At 42.3% G+C, this 21308-nt stretch overlaps 1 protein-coding gene across 1 annotated transcript in view; it reads right to left on the reverse strand.

Annotated features, from left to right (window-relative positions):
- The window catches only part of MAP1LC3A (microtubule associated protein 1 light chain 3 alpha), a 41654-nt gene that overhangs the window by 13876 nt on the left and 6470 nt on the right, over positions 1–21308 (reverse strand). The window contains exon 2 of the mRNA XM_081917402.1: positions 3512–3567. Coding sequence (XP_081773528.1) covers positions 3512–3567 — 56 coding nt within the window. The remainder of the gene's footprint in view (positions 1–3511; positions 3568–21308) is intronic.

The raw sequence follows: 21308 nt of genomic DNA on the forward strand, positions 1-21308 counted from the left end.
AATTTTCCCCATGACTGCCCCTTGTGTTATAACACTATCCATTGTACTATAATGATATTTTACAACGTTTCATTAAGTTCAGTGTCCTGTGGACTCTGGCAAAGTAAAGTTCCTCTTGTTCATTTCCTCCCCAGAGGTGGACTGAAGGGACTGGGGCTCAGAAACTCCACAAGCAGCTAGTCAGACTAGGGAGTGGCAAGAGTTTCATTCTGCCTGATGGTAGCCTAATTTTCTGAATGGGGAGAAGGACATATAAAAACGGGGTCTGCTAGTAATACCCCCCTGATGTGTGACAACCCCTTTGGATTCTAGAATGCTATGGTTTTATTTTCATTTTCACTCGCAGCACAGTTTGTCTGCATGATCCCTAAACTATAAGCAGAAAATATTTCCCAACCTTTTCTTTTGTCTAGTCATCCACCATTCACATCTTGCCCAGATTAAGTGACAAGTTGATTGGATTCAGCTTCTGATTTTGGCCACATTTCCTCAAGCATGACACCTGCCACTTAAGAGAATGTAACTTAGACATACAAAATTGTGCTGGGGCAGCTGCTAAAAATGGCAAAATTGTGATCGGCTGTCTCCTTTCTCCCCATAATGCATAGATTAGTTTTGCCTGTTCTTGTGCCATTTTCATAGACAGGCAGCAATGGTTCCATTGACCTTTGTGCAATTGCAACTTATTGCAATTGCAATAAGTATTTATGAAGGAAGTTAAGTTTCGCAGTATTTGGAGACTGGATGAGAGAACAGCGCAAGTTTAGAGCCAACAGTGTTATTTTTCAAGAACTCATATTTCAATGGAACAATATGCTCATAACAAAAGAGCTAGTATACATTTCTCTGAGCCACGGCAGAAGGAATCTGACATTGCTGGAGCTGTCAACAGAACCAAGCAGCAAAGCGGAGGCCCTGAATGCTCATAAAAAGGATATATAGTTCTTTCGAGAGCAGTGACTCTCATGCCAGTATATACCGTAACTCACAATCTAGTAATTCATCAACCAGCCATTCTGGCAGACTCCATCTGTTCTTTCCCTACCTGCTAGCCATGCCTATTGCCCATCTGAACTGTTGCCCTGTTCCAACCCAAGGTTTGGCAAGTTTCAGTAGACAATTTGGGTATCCCTGTTGACTAAATTTTAGAACTTCTATCTTGGCACATTCTTCCTCAAGTTGTTGCCTCAAACAAACCCATGTCCAACCTGATGGAAATCTATGAGCAGTGGCAAAGGACATTAGTAGCCCACAATTATTAGAAACATTCACGGAAATCTGATTTAACAATGAGAATAGCTCCACACAGGCAAGATCTCTTAAATTCTTCTGCCACTTCAGGCAAAAAATACGATTTGGGCACTCTCCCTCTCTCCTCATGTTCATCCAAGAGCAAGAGAACTGCTGCATTCAACCTTTAAGGGGATGCTCAGCTCCAGCCCCCTCCTCTTCCTCTGCTCCATGCAAGTGAAGAAAGGGCTGCAATCCGGGGGATAGGGAGATTCTAAGGAGGTCAAGTACCCCTTTCCCAGAGACCCTGCTCTTCCACAGGCCAACACTACAAATGAGTTAATTGCAACAGGTTTCTTTGATTTCTCAGATTAAAAGATTAACTTCAGATTAATGTGGGGTGGGGAGTAAATGTGGGGCAGGGAGGTAGAGGAAACATAGGCTAACATCTTGATGGCAACATCTTTGTGCAGATGCAAAAAAAGAAAAGGAAGCTTGCGCACCCATCCAGAAGGACTCATAGATATCCAGATGACAGTTTAGCCTGGACACTGAGGTCCAGCTCCGAGGGCCTTCTGGCAGTTCCCTCACTGCAAGAAGTGAGGTTATAGGGAACCAGGCGGAGGACCTTCTCAGTAGTGGCACCTGCCCTGTGGAACGCCCTCCCATCAGATGTCAAGGAAATAAACAACTATCTGACTCTTAGAAGACATCTGAAGGCAGCCCTGCTTAGTGAAGTTTTAAATGTCTGTTGTTTTATTGTATTTTTAATATTTTGTTGGAAGCCACCCAGTTGGCTGGGGAAACCCAGCCAGATGGGCGGGTATAAATAAATTATTATTATTATTATTATTATTATTATTATTATTATTATTATTATTAAATTTACATTATTCTTTCAGTTGGAAACAAAAAAAAAGGAGGAGGAGGAATAAGTATATGATCACAACCAAAAATAAAGTTCAGAGGATAATTTCCTGGAAAGTCTCTCCCATGCAAAAATTACTGCTTTCTAGTTCCAGTTCGTCCTTTGATAACGCTGGAGTACCAGGTACGCTTTTGCTTTGGCACAAGTGAAAGAGATTGCAGTAATGTTTGTGCCTTGAGGCAACTACCTCCCCAGAGAAACTTGAATTTCTCTTTGGCATTCACTTGATTACTTCAAGGTTAAAGCCAGGAGGATAGAATCAATCGAGAAGATAAATGTTTGATAATGTTGTAATTAGAATCCCGAGCCCAAAGAAGTGTTTGGGAAGGAAAGTTTGAAATAGGATGGGGTGGTGAGCAAAAGAGAGCCACAAACTATGTAGGAAGTAAACAGAGCATGCTCGGCCCTTGTAATTAAAAGGACTGCTGTTTCTTTTTGCTGCTCCCTTTGGTTAGGAAATAATAAATGTTGCCAGCAGCTGGCAGAGCTGGTCACTTACAAGGGCCTAGTTATATTTCCCAGAGATCCCTGGGAAGAGGGACTGACTATTAAACCACTCTGGCAATTGTAGCTCTGTGAGGGGAAGAAGGGTTTTCTAAGAACTCTCAGCACCCTTAAACAGCAATTTGTGTGATTCTTTGGAGGAAAGCCACGACAGACAGATTAATAATAATAATAATAATAATAATAATAATAATAATAATAATTTATTATTTGTACCCCGCCCATCTGGCTGGGTTTCCCCAGCCACTCTGGGCAGCTTCCATAGAAACCAAAAATACACTAAAATATCACAGATTAAAAACTTCCCTGAACAGGACAGATTGATGTGGTATAATACTGCTTTAAATGTATAGTGCAGATAAGGCCTAAACCAGGCAGCTGAGGCTCCCTGAAGTAAATAAGACCTTGTACCAGCAGTTTGAAGTTTATCGTCAAATTTCTTTTTGCTTTGTACTTACGTATTTCATTTAAGATTGCTTCTTTTGCAACACTGAATTTATTGCATGTTTTCTAAATTGTTGGTTTTTGTCTTCTTTGAACTTATTGGCATGCCTTGTAAACGGCTTTCTCCCTCAACCTCCATCTCCACCTTCACCCTGCAGAGTGCATATCCTTGCCCTCAAATATTGGCTATAATTTTTATAAGGGGCCAGGCCCCATTTTATTATTTTCTGCTTTCAAGGTGTTGAGTCTTAACAATACAGCGATTTCATCTCGGCCCATGTAAGAGGAAAATGAGCAACTTTAGCAGGCTGGCACTGAGAGCCAAAACCGAAGCATGGAACACAGGAACACAGAAGTTCAAACAAAAGCGCACACACACCACACAACCATCCGTTCTATACTCACTGGAATTTTGTTTGGATGCTGTTCTCGGATCTGCTGTACTTCTTTACAACGATCCGCTGCAAAAGAGGAAAAATAGCAGATTTAGCAATTTGGAAGACTTTTCCTGGCTACTTTTTTCAATTAAAAATTGGGGGGGGGGGAGAAACCTTGCAAATGTTTGCAAGCAGGATTATACAACTCATACCAAACTGGGACAGTGGTCAGAATGCAGCAGTTACAGCAATAAATAAGAATATTTGCTATTTATATAGCAATCCCCCCCATCTATGGGAAGTCTTGTATATCACCTGATGTCCACCCACACCCAAAGTCGGGTACCATGCAGATTAGCTAGCTAGATAACACAAAGGATGCTTCCAGACAAGTGCTTATTATGAAATCGGTGCTGTTTATGCACACAATGCTGTTGTTTATTTGCCACATCCACATGAGGCCATTGGCATCAAAATGTCACCCTGAATCTTCCATCCCTGCCCCATTTAATCCCAATTTCCCCCTTCCCATGGAAAATCAGGAAACCTGCTGCCAATGACTGGCTTGCAACATTAAGTCCTTGTCTGGAAATGCCAAAGTACAGAGCTGCTACAGCAATGAGATGGTAATTTACACTGACCTACATGTAACTAAGCTGGACATTATCCACATTGTGAAAGGCTTATGCCAGCTCATCAGGAAAGCATTCAGGAAGGAAGCCAAACTTCTGATGTAAAAGGATGCCTTAGCCTATGCAGATTACAGTGGTACCTCGGGTTAAGAACTTAATTCATTCTGGAGGTCCGTTCTTAACCTGAAACCGTTCTTAACCTGAGCTACCACTTTAGCTAATGGGGCCTCCTGCTGCCGCCGCCGACCAATTTCTGTTCTCATCCTGAAGCAAAGTTCTTAACCCGAGGTACTATTTCTGGGTTAGTGGAGTCTGTAACCTGAAGCGTCTGTAACACGAGGTACCACTGTATTATTTACAGGATGTCTATGCTACTTCTTCGTCACTCAGCGCCCTCAAAGCAGCTTACAAAACACATGTTCCATCTCCTTATAACTAGGACAATCAGGAAGACTACTTTATACATTCTTTTTTTAAGGTATATCCATGAAGTCTCAGATATACATCTAAAAACATGTGGATGGGACATGCATTTGAAAACAAGCAGGTCATACACCTGCCCTCACCAGGGCATCACGAATAGCTATAGCTCTCTGCTGAGTACACACTGCGGCAAATCCAAGTTTGTCCCTATAGAACACGTGAAACAGCTCACATAAATTAGTAGACAAAAAAAATGCAGAATGAAACACTCTGTGTCAGGCATCCCCAAACTCGGCCCTCCAGCTGTTTTGGGACTACAATTCCCATCATCCCTGGCCACTGGTCCTGTTAGCTAGGGATGGTGGGAGTTGTAGTCCCAAAACAGCTGGAGGGTCGAGTTTGGGGATGCCTGCTCTATGCACATTCATTAGGAGGGAAAGAAAAGTCTTCTTAGTTCTGTTCAGGCCTGGTTTCCACATTGTTACAGAGATTTCACTGCTCGTGTCTCCTGATGCCAGATATATTTCTGATAAACTGAAATGGTAGTGATTGGAGACACAAGAGGAAATAAATTCCACTCCCACCCTGCCTCAAGCCCAGCTGCTGCTTCACCCCAATAGAATAGGGGTGGAAAACCTGTGGCCCTACAGGTGCTGTTGGGATGAGAATGACCATCAGCCACAGTCATAATGTCCAAGAGATTATGGGAGGTGTAGTCCAACATAATTTGGGGGGGGGGACACAAGTTCCCCATCCTTGCCACAGAATCTCAGTGGTCTGCAGATTAGAGAAAGGGTGGAAAGTTGAGTACAAAAAGAAAGGAGTACACTAGTTTAAACCTAGCATGAAAGGGCACAATGTGTATTTCAGAGGGTTGAAAAAATTATTATTTTTCACAATGAGCAATAGATACTGTATAGGACAAAATATAAATTTTAACCTCTGGGGAAAAGTCTGGGGAAAGTGACTTGAAGTTTACAACACATTATTCTTTGAAGGAGAACTACCTGAAAAAGATCCACAAATGGTATTTAACTCCAAGTTTGCTTGCTATGATGTATAAGACTGAATCAGATAAGTGCTGGAGATGCAAAGAGGTGGTGGAAACGTTCTTTCATATGTGGTGGACTTGTAAAAGGGTAAAAGAGTATTGGGAAATGATCCATAATGAATTGGGGGGAAATGTTTAAAAGTACTTTCCCCAAAAAACCAAAGTCCTTTCTGTTGGGGACTGAAATTCCCAGGTGTCAAAAAAGGTTATTTATGTATGCTTCTACTGCGGCCTGTATTTTGTTAGCCCCAAAATGGAAAATGAGTGAGGGCCCAACCAAAAAAGAATGGCGACTTAAGTAGATAGAATATGCACAACTTGCAAACTTAACATATAGAATAAGAGAAGAAGAAGAACGTATGTTTAAAGAAGATTGGAAAGCGTTAATTGTGTACAGCTGAAAATGCTAGCAACATTAAGATAAATTCAACAGTGTAAATAATGAAATACTGATTGGTATAGTTTTTGTAAAATATGCAGCGATTTATGATATGTAAAATGAACCATGGAAAAGGGAAGTCACTGGTATCTTAAGGATGTAAAGTGAGTATTTTAAATTGTAAAACAGAAGATTTAATAAAAACTATATTTTAAAAAGGAAATAATAATTATTTTAACAAGTGTTTGAAGTGCTCCCAATGGTTCATAAAACAAGTATATAAAATTAAGGCTAGTATTATTATCATCATCATCATCCCTGTATAACAGATGGGAGGCAGAGAACAGAGACAAGTCCAAGATGACCCAACATAACCTAAACTAGGGACTTCCGGCATCCAACTGGTACCCTTAACTACCACAGTAGCTCACATACACCTATAGTTCTGCACATTAGCTGCAACCCTCTTGCTCATGGTGAATTTCCAGTATCTAAGAGAAGTTGTCTCCTTCAGGCTTGGGACTTAGGATATAGTTAAGCCAGCCTTTTTCATGCAAACTCAGCATGACATGTTATTCTGCGGTGACACAAGAATTTAAATGAGATAGAACTGGAAGGGTCCGTCCAATGTATTTGTGAGTAATGAGCCAGCCCAAGTGTACAGCTCAGCACTACTGCACCATCAAAGACCATTCAAACTTAGTATAATTGATATGTCACCCATTTGTGCACTACAAATGCATATGCTGCCAGCTGCTCACAGTATGTCACGGGTGAACCACACGCACACACACACACCAGTAATTTATATGCATGAATATTTTTTATATAAAAGCATTGAAGTGACGATAGAAATAATAGAGCCAGTAAAGCTGAAAAGCACTTTTGGATCCACTGAGATTACAGGGATTGCAGAAATGTGCAAATATTTCTAGTTTCACCATATCCCCCCCCCCCCACAAAATAAATAAATAAGCAGACCATTTTTCTGCATTCACCCTCATGGTTCCATCACAGCTAATGGCTACCCAGCATCTGATACAAGGGAAGATGAGAGTTGACTGTTCTGTGTCAGATCCACTGTGGAAAAGTCAGCCAAGCTGAAATTGCCAACAAGCACCCAGATCACTGGGAGGAGGGGGAGGAAAGCAATCTGCAAGCCATTATCCTACAGATCAAGCAAGTTTAAACTGGAATAAGGAATAAAAGGGAGGAATTTAGTACAGAGAGGCATTAAATCTATTGCCATCTTTAGAACACATTTTTTTTATGTAGAAGAAACTGAAAGGCAAAGGACTATGAAAAACTGATAAGAAGAAGAGGAGGAGTTTGGATTTGATATCCTGCTTTATCACTACCCGAAGGAGTCTCAAAGTGGGTAACATTCTCTTTTCCCTTCCTCCCCCACAACAAACACTCTGTGAGGTGAGTGAGGCTGAGAGACTTCAGGAAGTGTGACTGGCCCAAGGTCACCCAGCAGCTGCATGTGGAGGAGCAGAGATGCATGTGGTGGGTTTTCCGGGCTGTGGGAGCTGCAGGTGGCCATCTATGTTTCCCACAATGCCCTGGAGCCATCGACGGCACTATGGGAAGTTGAGTATGGCTTGTATCTAATGCGGCACTAGTTAAGAATCCCATCAGTGTAAGTATTCATGCTTGCACAGCAATATGGATACTCCCTCTTTACCAAAGTGTTAGAAGCCATAGTCTTCAAACATCCAGAGCATCTTCATTAAATAAGAAAGGAAGCGATAGCCAAGACAGAAGGACTGGGAGAAAAAGAGTAGGAGTCCTTTCTTGAACATTTGAGACCAACATTCTACATCTCTGCTTGGAATGGACCAGGAGTCAACATGGATAACTAATACTGTATAACCTCTCTCTTAAGGAACATTCCAAAGCTAAAATACTCCTCTCAGCTCCTTGGAGGAAGACTGGGATTCAAGTGGTACCAATAGATGCTCTATCAAAAGACAGCTACTCTATTTATTGGTAGCAGCAGAAGGGAGTTTAGGTCAAATGAGAAGATGTGTGTGAGGCATGTATGGCCCTAGTTTCAGTTATGTTGAATGCTTGCAATTAATTCCAGTGGAAAGAACAATCAAGAGGAGTAAGTGAATGTGGGTGGCAATCCTGGCTCCAGTGCATGATCAGCAGGGCTGATGTGGCTGGATAAGCAGGGTCTCCTCCTCTCTCTTTGCTCCATGTACATCCCTACAGAAGCTGTGCACTTGGTGGAAGAAGGTGACCTCCCCAGAATGAAAATGCTACACCAGCAACATTATGTTTATAAGCTGCACTGCCTCACAGTAACATCTGCCTCAACTGGGAAGTGAGGGATGTTACACCTGACAAGACAAAACAGCAGAAATAAAATAAAAAAATACTTCCACTTAGTTACAAAAGTAGCTGGAGGTGATTTTGTATTGGTAAACAGGAATCCGCCAGGAGTAAACGAAGCCTGCCACTAGTATAATATCCCATCAGTCACTGTTGAAAATGGGATGCTGGACTTGATGGTTGCACAAAGATAAATCCAAAAGAAAGAACAAGACTAAAATCAAATTATCACATGCAAACTATCTCAGGTAACCTCCAGCCCCAGCAAAGCTGACAGTAAGCAGAGAGGTCGGAGCTTTGTTTGCAAGGGGATTTCATTATTAGCAGCAAGGTAGATAAGAACACTAACTCTGGGCAATATCTGTTATCATTCCACTTGCTGTCAAGCAGGAACAGCAAGTTCTTGGGGAAACAGGGCACAAGGTTGCCTCACTGCAATCAACAAACCAAGGCAATGTTATTGAGGGGCTCTTGCAAGTGTTTTCTATTTTTTTTTTTTTAATAATTTTTATTAAGGTTTTCCAAATTAAAACAAATAAAATCCAATTCATAAACTTTTTCCAATATCCAGGACTTCCCCTCCCCACCCCCTCTTCTGTTCCAAATCTTCCAAAAAAGCAATAATATTCAACAAATTCTTATTCCCAAAATACACTCATCATCAATAACTCAGTTTATCCAAATTTCCATCCCCTAAGGTCGACCTCTTCCCTTCCACGAGTTCCCCCCTTTCAAATATAGTACAGATGAAAATAGAATAAAAACAAACAATAATTTTACAACCTTTGGATTCCAAATTTCCCTCCCCTCTTTCCCTGTTGCGTTCCTCCTATCCCTCCACTTCTAATGTCTTCCTGATGAACCCACATTTCACTAAACCCACATCCCTCTGGTTCTTTACCGGTCTTTTTTTTTAAATTACAGATGTCCCATCATAGAAGGAGTCTATCAAAGGGGGCCCATTTCTTCTATCCAGATTTTTATATCCAGGAGTATAAACTCCAATTTTATATCCATAAGCTTGTCAAATCTGGATATCCCAAATGTTCCCACTCCAGTTCTGTCCAGTTCTTGTTGTTTCCTTGTTCTTGTCAATCACTCTCCTCCTTTTTACTCTTGCAAGTGTTTTCTAAACTCGCAAAGAATCTAATTAATGAACCATGTCCTCAAATGGGTAACCTTAACAAGGGGGCACACAAAGCAGATCCTAGCCTTTTAGTAGGCTATGTTTATTTATGTTTCTGCAGGCTCGTCACTTCTGTGGGTTTACAAGAATAGGACCATCAAGATATTGTTGAACTTCAATTTCCTATATAACCAATGGTTATATAACCCAGCAACATATGGAGGGCCACAAACACTTGTTTGCAAGGTTACTGTAAGGATTACTCTCTGGCCATCAACCTCCCAGAAACCTATATAAGGAGGATTCTCCCCTAACTATCACAAACAATTTTTCCTTTCCCACTTGGTTCCCTTCCACAACATACCAGAAACAGGAAGTATTCTTTGTTGGTGTCCCTTGCTGTATTCTTGTGAGTGCAATCCAGTGGTATGCCTGAGCCTCTCCCTTTCCAACCCCATTTTGGATAGCAAGGAAGCAGGAAGCAGCTGCTGGTCTTTCCCCACCCAACTCTCACTTTTAGCAATGGCTCACTGCTAAATTATCACAGCAAGGCAGTGTCACAGAAATGAGAGGGTTGGTAAGCTGCATAGGGTCATTAGTTCTATGCTGCTACAGAGTAAAATTCTACATCCCAGTCTCCTTATGTGAATGAACAGAGGTCCAGCATGCCATTTTGGAGTACCTCAGAGAGTAATGATGAACCTAGAGAGCTACAAGAAAACCAAGTCACGCAAGATCAAAACAACCTCCTGGAGTGGTTGATGCATCCTGGAAGAAAAATGCTATCCGAACACCAAGAGAAAATGGTAAGCAAGACTTTGAGTGTGAAGCAAAACAGACCCTTCCACTAAGTGAAACCCATGGAGCACTGCTTTGCTGCAGACAAAAGCACCAAGCACTGTTTGGCTAACCATCAGAATTTGTCCCTGTGGATCTAGTTTTGGTTTTCATATGCAGGCACATATGCACAAAAAAAGGGGAACAGAAAAGTACTTCTAAACTGAAGCATCTTGTTGGCCCAAGAGGCAGAACTGGGACAAAATATTTGGAGACATAACACAAATGGAAAACACCAGGCCCAGCAACATCTATCCATCCTCCCACCCACCAGACCCAATCTAAGAGTCTTTTGTGGCTTGAAAACTGCCACCCAAACTTTCAATTGTAAGTTGGTCCACATAAATTCATTATTGCAACTTGCTAAGTTTGTAGAGCTCGGAAAGGGATTTGCTCGGAAAGGGATTTGCGAATCATTGACTGCAAACACTGGCAAGAAATCTGCTCCTTGGGGCTATCATTTCGTTTGCCCTGTGCTTTATCGTTGCAACAAAAGACAAAGACGACTCTTGTGGCACAGTCAGGGTTAACACGTTTATTGTGGTAGCAGATGGCATACACACCTGATTAAGTAGACAGGGCTTAGCCCATGAAAGCTTATGCCATAATAAATTTGTTAGTCTTCATAGAGGTGCTGAAAGTCTGAGTTGTTATTGTTGGATAGTTACACCCACTACATGCTAATCTTTTAAATGGGTGCCAATGCACCAAGCCAAATTACCTCTGAGTTCGAGGACACCAAACCTGCCAGTTCCATCGCCAGCCAGCACCTCCCCGCTTCTGTTAATACATTACACGTCACATTGAAATCAAGCAAGTCAGGACATTTCATAAGTGGCTGGCGTTTTCTCAAAACAGGTCAGCCATAAGTTAGGCAGCTTCAGCTTCATTGTAGCCCCAGTAATGGTAGATGACAGAGAGAGGTTTGGTCCCAATAAGGTTTCCAAAAGGGGAAACGGATAAATATTAAAACACAAGCCTGACAGATGGATATTTTTGCACAGAGGCTGTTAATTACACATGCTACAAAGAGATTTATGTCACAATCCTGGAGAGTCATGTACTGTATTATAATTGTACCAGAAGCTACAAACAAAAGCCAATCAGGCCTAGCTGATTAAGTACTTGCAGTTCTGTCCTATGCGCTTTCTGGGAAGTAGCCCTGATCAAGGACAGTTTAAAGACCTTGATTTCATGGTCACTGATGGAGGGACAACCAACCCCTGGTCACATGTTCAGGGGAGAAGAGAAGCTGGAGTGTCAACAACACAGTCAAACTCAGAGTCTTTCTTTCTTTCCAAGATAAATAATAATGGAAATAGCAGGAGGCTGTTTATATCAGATGTTAACAGTTCCAGTGAGAACACAGTGACCTGTGAATAAACCCAAGATAATAAGGGGATGCGTCTAGGACATCTTAGAAGCACAAGTTCCCATCAATAATCTCTGAAACCTGATTGCTTAAGTCCTAAAGCCAAGAGATGAAGAAGAGGGAGAGTGGCAATGTACAAGAAAACAAAATCCACAAGAAGTCCTGTGCAGATATTCGATAGTGTAAACAACTTAACTTGTGAAGAGTGCCTTGGGAGACACCTGCTCATTAACGGTTCCTCATCATCCTGGGAAAATGATAAACAAAACTGGGGGAGTGGGGGTTGATTTTGAGGAAGGATAACTGTAATGAGTGTTTTCCTCACACTCTGTGACATCTGGTGGGGAGAAACCTCTTGGCTTTCCCACCATCCAACAGGCTGGTGGCCACACCATAACGTTCTTTCAGGGCTGGCTGGCTAGAACCAGTTACCAAATTCAGTGGCAGATCTGGGAAAGCCGGTCCTTTTACATTGGAGGCAATTGGACTCTCCAACTCCACCTGTCTCTGGGTTTTGGATTTTTTGTCAGAACATTCTCAGAGGGTTAGAGTAGGGTCACATATGTCCAAAGCCCTTAGCCTTAACACCGGCTCACCACAGGGTTGTGTGTTGAGTCCCCTGCTCTATACTCTCTATACGTATGACTGTACAGCCATCTATTCCAGCAACAAAATCATCAAGTTTGCTGATGACACTACGATGGTGGGGCTCATTTCAGGAGGGGATGAGTCCGCCTATCGGGACGAGGTGGAGCGGCTCTGTGTTTGGTGTGGAGAGAACAATCTGGCTCTTAATACGGCTAAGACTAAGGAATTGGTGGTGGATTACAGGAAAAAAAAGGCGGACATTCAGCCCTTGTATATCAACGGGGAACGGGTGGAGAGGGTGGCGGAATTCAGGTTTTTGGGAGTGACTATCGATCAGGGCATGACTTGGAGCGCAAATACCACTGCTCTGGTGAAGAAGGCCCAGCAGAGAATTTATTTCCTCAGACTTTTGAAGAAGAACAATCTGAGTGAGAGACTGCTGGTGTCCTTCTACCGAGGCTCCATAGAGAGCATTCTCACATACTGTATTTGTGCTTGGTTCTCCAGTTGTACAGCTAGGGAGAGGAAGGTGCTCCAGAAGGTCATAACCACAGCCCAAAGGATTATTGGTCATCCTCTCCCATCTTTGGAAGAACTGTACGGTTCCCGTTGTCTTAGGAAAGCAAACAACATCCTGCAGGATTCATCTCACCCGGGATACAGTCTGTTTGCACTACTGCCTTCTGGCAGGAGATATAGAAACATCAAGTCAAGGACAAATAGACTGAAAAATAGTTTCTATCCAAGAGCTGTGGCCTTTTTGAATGCTGTAACTCGATAGTGTGACCTGGGAGTTTGATGGGTGTGGGTGTGGGTGTGGCTGGAATGTGGTTTGTTTGGTTGTTGTTGTTGTTTTGCTTTTGTTGTTTTTCAAGGGATGGCATCCAATTTCGTTGCACTTGTGCAATGTTGCACTTGTGTAATGACAATAAAGAATCTATCTATCTATCTATCTATCTATCTATCTATCTATCTATCTATCTATCTATCTTTTACATGAGCTGCCAAGACCACTCTCTTTAGGCAAAGCTCTTAAAAGAAATATGTAGCTTTAATGCCACCCCTCTGATTTAATTTGTATTAACAATGTTTTGTTGTGATGGCTGCTAATTTTTATGAAGACATTTTATGGGATGGTATTTGGAGCTAAATGACATCTCAGGGGTCCCAATGAGAAGATTTTGGAAAAGATTCAGGATTAAAAAGTGCAGAGAGTATATAGGAAACCAGTTGGGCCATGTTTGGGCCTTTGCCTGGTCATGATGCAGGTTTAACAAAACTATTATTGGTCTGGAGGGATCTGGAAAGATGACACATCGGGATTCCCCTTCCCTCCTCAAAACTATGGAATGTGTTCATGCAGTTGTCTGCGAATGGAAAGGACAAGGCACGCAGCTTGTACTTTGGAACAGAGAATCAGAAAGCAAATCTAGAGGTCTGAGATTTTTTGGGGGGAGGGGATCTGTTGGGAGTGCTAAGCTGTGATCCACCTGTACTCAGCTTGTTAAATAAATACAAATACTACAAAACACCTAAGACCTCATTCCTAGTGCTGCTCCCCTGAAACCTCATAGCTTGGAGGACTGGGCTAAGCACACAACTATATTCTTCTTTGCTTGTTAACACATTTTGAGAACAGTAAATAGGATATAATTTTTTTGCCAAAGAAACAAATAAAGTAGCTGTTTTCTTGGATGTTAATGAAAGGCACTTGCGCTTTGAGTACCTTACTGCTATAGGAAAGAGAAGACCAAGTAATTCTGGCAAAGCCACCAATGACATACAGTGGTCCTCTGGTTACAAACTTAATTCATTCCGGAGGTCCATTCTTAACCTGAAACCGTTCTTAACCTGAGGTAACACTTTAGCTAATGGGGCCTCCCGCTGCCCCGCCGCACGATTTCTGTCTCATCCTGAGGCAAAGTTCTTAACCTGAGGTACTACTTCCGGGTTAACAGAGTCTGTAACCCGAAGTGTTTGTAACCCAAGGTTTTTGTAACCCGAGGTACTACTGTATTTCCCTTGCAGCTTGTGACTTGGGGTGGTCACTTCCACACCACGTTTAGAGCACATGACTTCCCCCAAATAATAATAGGAGCAATAATTTACCCATTGCAGAACTACAATTCCCAGCATTCTTAACATACTACGCTTCCCAGGATTCTTTGGGAGAAGCTATGTGCTTTAAATATATGGCATGGATGCAACTCAAGAAATGGGGGGAGGGGTATCAACAGCTTATAGCCATGGCAATACGAAGCTTGGCGAGAGAATAAGCAAGCAATGTTCCAGTGACACCACTGAATGACTGTAACTCTAAAACTATCTAGTAACCAGCTGAATCCTCTCTTACCACTACATGTTTGTGGGAGAATTGGCCAATGTTTATTTCCCTCCTTTTCAGAGTGGAAATATTACAGGTAGATAGTTTTAGAGAAGGGTTTATCACCTGCCCACTCACAAAAGTCTTCAAACAAAACCTCTCTGCAGCATAAAATTATTATCCGTTGTTACTGCTGTTTTTAAAAAGTTCCCTTCTTGAAGATCAAGTGTCCCAATGTTAGAGAAGAATGAAGAGGATACTTATGCTAGATCAGAGCCTTTAGGTTGTCATTTTTCAAAAATAACCTCTCTTGCCCCAGTCCTAAAGTTTAACACACACTTTTGAACGCGGCATTAAGAGGGGGGAGGTGTCTCAATCCGCTTTCATACATGCATGCAATCTGTTTATGGGAGAACAACAGTTTTGTTGAATGAGGACCTTCTGATCGGGGCCGTAGCATTGTTAAAGCTCTTAAATGTATGGAAGAATAGGTCCTGCAAAGGAAGAATAAGCTTGGCTTTTGCAAAGGGAAGTTTGGCATGACTCACCCTATTAGAGTTATTCGAAGCATTATTAAGTATGCAGTTGGAACAGGGCCCATGGGCACATTCAGAAACCCAAGAAACAATTGTGGGCCCTCACCCACCGCATGCACCCCTCAATGCAAGGACGTGTTTTAGCTTTTCCCAAACCTAAAGAGGGGAGTTGGTGATATTCCTGGACAACACAGCCTGCAGGGAGGGGGCAACCCACCCTTGCTTACTGAAGTCTCCAAAAGAGCAACAGGTTTAGAAAAAAGCCTTCTCTTGGAGCCAAAAGACTTCTTTTGAGACTAACTGCAATTGTCGCGGGGGTGGGGGGTGGGGGTGGCTCTTTTTGGTGGGATGGGTGGGATTGCTGCTAGAAAGAAAGCATTAACCCTTCCCCAGTGGTGACTCCAAAATTTCCAACACACGTCAACTAGCCTTCTATTGGCTACAACAGATGGCTTTTTTCAACCCTAATTTCAGCAAAGGAAGGAGCAGGGTGAAGGGTCCTCACGGTGGGGGTGGGGTGACGGCCAGGAATGCTTTGGTAGGTTAATTCCATGCACTGGGCTGTTGAACCCTGTCAAGAAAATGGTGCCATCACTTGCGCCTTGGGGTAAAAACTGGTCTCTGGAAGAGAAGCTACTTCCTAACAACTGGAATGATCTCAGCAAGTTGAGACACCTGTGTTATCTGGACATGTTATGCTTTAAGGCCAGAGGGCATGCTATCTGGGAACTAGTTTCAGCTATGACAAAACACGTACACCAAAGTGCTAGAAGATTCTAGCTTTTAAGACTTCTGGTTGGCTCACGGGGTTCCCCTGAGTTTTTATACCTTTGCATTTTCCTCTGCCTTCTGTTTTCTGTCACCTGTTACAGCCTTTAAGATCAATGCTCAATGGGATGCATAGAGTTGGGATCAGTTAACTTTTGTCATTATATTCTGGTTCGTAATTCCCAACCACTCTTTCCAATCAGATTCTGGAACTATAACTTTTATGGGCCTTTTGATTATCTCAAATGCTACTTGTTAATGCTGCTCTCTTTTCTTTTAGTTTTTAAAACGAAACCTACATCATTTAAATCTGGCGTTCTGTCTCTCTGGGGAACTGAATCCAGTTCCTAACTTCTTGTTTACTTTCTTTTATCATCATTTTAAACGGCCTTTCACCCTTAGGTTCCAGGGACAGTTACATTAAAACTCAATGTTAAAAACAGTTTAAAACAACATACTGTGTAAGTTGGCAGCCTGAGGCTCAGGAAACAGAAAGCCCCGTTCATACTTGCTTCTTTGGAATCTTATGGATAGCTAGTAAAGTATGGGCCCAGGCAGGTTGGACAAAAAGAGTGTTGTGTTGTGGTGTATTATATAATACTTGGACTTAATTACTGGATTCTCATCCCTGTTTTCAACTCAAAGCATCTCACAGTATTAACAAAGTACACTAAATACATTTAGAATAGCTATAGCTCTGAATAGCAAAGAGTAGAAGATAAACAACTCAGAAGGGATATTGCTGCCACACCCTGCTTTTGTTTTCCCCAAAGTCATCTGGTTGGCCATTGTGTAAAATAAGGTGCTGGACTAGACGGACCCTGGGTCTGATCCAGTCAAGTTCCTCTTCAGGTGAGCAAACAGTGGCCTTGACACCCCTTTCAGGTGGCCCTTAAAGTTAATATCAGGTGGATAGCAAGGAAGGTGAAATTGAGAAAATGGGGTGGAAGAGTGAGGGAAAAGAAAGTAATGGAACAGGAATGAGATCCCATGCACCTTTGGTTTCACCACTACCATTGTAGATCTGAAATTCCTGATAGATCTATCACCTCTGAGGAAATGCAGGCCTAGACAGAAAAAAAAAGGTTGTCCACCCTGGCCAAGAACTTTTACTGTATGTTAGGATCAAATGAGTTTAAGAAGAAATTGTTTTTAACAAGAGAGAGAGACAGAGAGACCTAGATTTCTGGCCAAATATTTTGTAGACGAGTGCCACTTTCGTATAAAGCAACAACTGCCCTCCATTATCCAGCAACTCTGCTAGAACTTAAGTTTTGAAAGTGTTTCAGAGCGCCACAAATTTCACTGAATGTTTTCTTTTAGAAAAATATTTACTTAACCTACAATGCTCAGCACAGCTGTGTGTGCAGAAGTCCTATTGCAACCAGATTGCACGCCAGTGGTTATGTGCCAGATCACAATCTTATACTGGAAGAAAGGAACTCAAGAGAAAGAAAAATATACAGTCAAGCTTCTACAAGGATTATGAGGATAATTTATTTTGGTCGTTAAAAATTATCCTTAAACCTACTGAAACTCTTATTCAACAACGGGCTACAAACATTACTATTTAGAGGTCCCAGTTCAGAACTTTAACCTAGCTATGAATTCACTGGATGGTCTTAAGCAAGTCATAATCTAGCCACCTCGGCCTGTCATTCTATACCCATTTATCAGGGAGTAAGCGCCATTTGACTCAATGGAACTTAATTATGAGGAGAAACGTGTAAGACTGCACTGCCCAGTGAGATTTATCTGCAAATTTATAATTTGCCCTTTCTTAAAATATAAAAAGGTGGCTTACAACATGTAAAATAAAGTATTTTGTTTGGGAAATGAACTACATAAATAATAAACCTTGTTTAGTATTACTTTGATAAGCACATACAGCATCATAGATTTGTGTATCCTGGGGAGGAACTGTTGTCATAAATGTACTGTATATAGCTATATGAAAGGCGTCATTGTGCCATGGCGACACCTAAGCAATAAAGTTAGAATGCAGCAAGGCAGAAGTGGACAATTAAAGGAGGCAAGGCTAGGACTGGCATGATCAACATTCCAACTCAGGCCTCATATTCCTGTAACAATAGCCCAATTTCAACTTGCAACATGTGGGTTGTATTTTAAGAGTTGGCTCATGCCTTGAATTGAATTGTTATTTATACATTATATGACAACATGCTTCTTCTATATATTTGGGAAAGTTCTTTGTTCGTCCACTATGCATTTGGACCTCTTAAAAACGGCTGAACTAAAATTTGCAGGAATGCTCCTGGGATCAAAGAGCAGGTTTGCAGTGAACAAGCAGTGGACAGTTGAAAAGAGTAGCATGGCCTGAATGTGAGTAAACCCATTTATACAAACTTACAGAACAATCTTGTATGTGTCTACTCATAAGTAAATCCCCATCAAATTCAATGACACTCCCAGTGTATACAGGTTTGCAGCCTTTCATTATAGTGCAATGAGAGGTGGATATTTTAATTGGGGGAGTGGGGCTAAACAATGGCGTCCTACTTCCCTCTACAAAAGTGTTTGGACTGAAAACAGATGCCTTTCTTAAAATAGTTGTGGGGCGAACACAGCAATTTGTTTTCATTTTGGATGTGATGCACCCAGAGTTTTAGTATTGTTTTTGCATTTTTAACTGTTTTTAATTAACTTTTGCCTTGAGACAGTATTTTACAAGGAGATGAATAAATTAACTGATGATGATATGTTTTACTGCTTGCTTCTGCCTCATCTACATGTAACTACTCATCCTTTTAAGTTTCCATCAAGTTTGGTTCAGCTTTTCCACATCAGGTTGTCACTACAAGGGAACAACTCGCTCAATAACCTTGGAGACTCTTATCCCAGAAGGCAAAGACAAATAAACACAATCAAGGCTTTTCAAAGCATGAAAACAAAGAAAACCTAGAACTACATCCAAAAATCAGCCGTAAAAGAAAAAAAAAGTGGAAGAGTCATTGTTAAACTACTCTGGAAGTTTTAGCTTGGTGAGGGGACTGGGTGTCTCCGAACAACTCTCAGCACCCTTAACAAACTACATTTCCCAGGATTCTTAGAGCGAAGCCATGGCTGCTTTAAATAGTACAGGTGGGGCCTACAAAAACAGTGTACAGGATACAAGGAGGTCTTGTAAAATTTCAGGAGATTCTCCCGTGAGACAGGAAAAGGGCAGCAGCTTCAAACACTTTGTAAACAGATGTTCTTGTGCCGACTGTTTGCCTTGCAGGCCCAGCCCACGACTGTAAACTTTGCAGGGCCTGAAAGGGCAGAGAAGCCAGAAGAGCACTTGACCCTGAGGCATTTTCCTTAACACACTCTCTGCTGTGCTTCTTAATCCCATCCTGGAGGAGGTAGAGAAGGAAAACAGGACTACTTTTTTTTTTTTTTTTTTTTACTTTCTCCATAGAAGCAACAACATCTTTGGCTCAATGCAGATGGCTGGCTGGCTGACAACATCCCCCCTCTACCCTTTCTTCCCAGAAAGTATTTAGCAAACCAGTCAGCTGAGAGAGCCAAAAGGGCATGTGGAAAATAAGCTGAAAGGAACACGTAACCATCAGTCGCAGCTGCCTTGCCTGACCTCGCCATTCCAGCCCCCTGTGCCTTCTAGGCTATTTTAATCCTGTTTGCTTTCAAATGGGATGGCTGGGATTGGGAGAGGGGGGTGGGAAGGAAGGAGAGAAGAGGGCATCTGGAAAGAAGCCAAGCTCGCTGCTCTCCTCCTACTTGGCCCACCCCCTGGCATCTAAAGCAGCTGTTCTTCCCCCCCCCCCAAGCTCACAGCAGGCGGTTGGGAGGGAGAAAGCAAACTTCAGCCATTGCCCTTCGCCAGCCAAGACGTCAGCAGCTCTAGATGGGTGATGGCATATACATTGCAGCAGTCAAATACCTGGTAGTCAGAAAAGCCTCGTGATATTTTTGTTTTTGTTACTCCCTTCTCGACTGGGGCGGGCGGTTGGGCAAAGGGCGGGTGAGTAAGCGGTTTGTGAGGACAACAAGCAGCTCAAGAGGTATTCAAGTCTCCGGCATGTGGGAGAGTCAGCTACAGTGTTATGAAAAACACAGCAGTGCAACACGTGATGGTGTCATTTCCATAGTGGCTTTTAAGGCGTCAAGTGCTCTTTGTAATTCCTCTCATTTCTCTTCATTATAATTATGTGCCTTTGCAACTCTGGTCCAGGGTTTAACCCTCCACCTTTTCCTGACAGGGCTCCTGTACCTTAAGAGCTGCAGCAAGCAGAAATTCAACAGGATAAGGCTTTCCTCAACAGGAACAGTGTGTTGCCTGCCCATTATAATCTGTTAAAAACACAAGAACCTGTTCAGGGGAAAAGGTTGCATCCCAGGACAAGTAGTGTCCCCGCAGTCCCTACTTGCTTAAGGACTCTTCAATTTGTTGCTAAGTTAATATTTTAGCCCAGGCCAAGCTGCTGCACAGGTTCAAAGCAGGGGTGTGACCTCAAATGTGCTTGCACAATACTTAAGAGTTGCTCACTGACAAGGCAGCGTTGTCACAGCATGACAACACTTGAAAACCATTCCGTGAGCTTTCTTAGAAATTACTGGACAAGGGTTCCAAGAATAATTCAAACTTTCCACAGCTCTCACCAACATACCACATAATAACCCCAGAATGCGGTAGATTTCAAGCATCAAGCAAGAGACATTCTCTACGGCTTCCTTTGCTAACCTGTTTCGCCTTCCAGATGTTTCAGACTACAACTCCCATCAGCCCAACAAACGTGTAATGGCTTGGGCAGATGGGAGTTGCACTCCAATACATCTGGAGATAAACAAGATATCGAAGGTTGATCTGTGGTGTGGCCTGTTGGGTGGAATCTGAATTTGGTGCAAAATAATACACACACAACAAAAGAGGACATTTTGGAGAAAACATTTGCTTCCAGAAGGGCATACAAAACCTTCAGGAATGCCAGTTCAGCAAGGCTTCAATGACAGAAGAAGGGAGCCTACAAAAGACACATCTATCGGACCAAAACAGATGCGGCACAGAAGATCACATAACCATAAGAGTTAGAAGGTACCTCTAGAGGTCACCCAGTCCAATCCCTTGCTCAGGACAGGATCTGCAATGCAGAGTGCCATGTAGAAGAATCTGTGATCAGATTTCCCAATTAATTTAAAAAGAAAAAGAGGCCACATCTTTACAATGACATGCCCAATGTAATATTCATTCCAGCACCCCATTCTCCACTGCAAATGTTTGTCTGGGGGCTTGCCTTTAGCTATACAAAATCCCTGTTTGCCTCACTAGGGGAAAGTACAGATACCCATGCTGTGGCTTCCCCCCACCTTCCAAAAAAGCCCAAAGTTAAATAGCAGCTTTGGGGAGGGACAGTATGGCCAAAGACAGGTTTGTTATTTCTACAGCCTCCACCAGAGTTGCTGCTCTGCACAAAACTGAAACACCACCC

This window comes from Podarcis melisellensis, assembly GCF_964234715.1.
Source record: "Podarcis melisellensis genome assembly, chromosome: 6".
NCBI lineage: Eukaryota > Metazoa > Chordata > Lepidosauria > Squamata > Lacertidae > Podarcis > Podarcis melisellensis.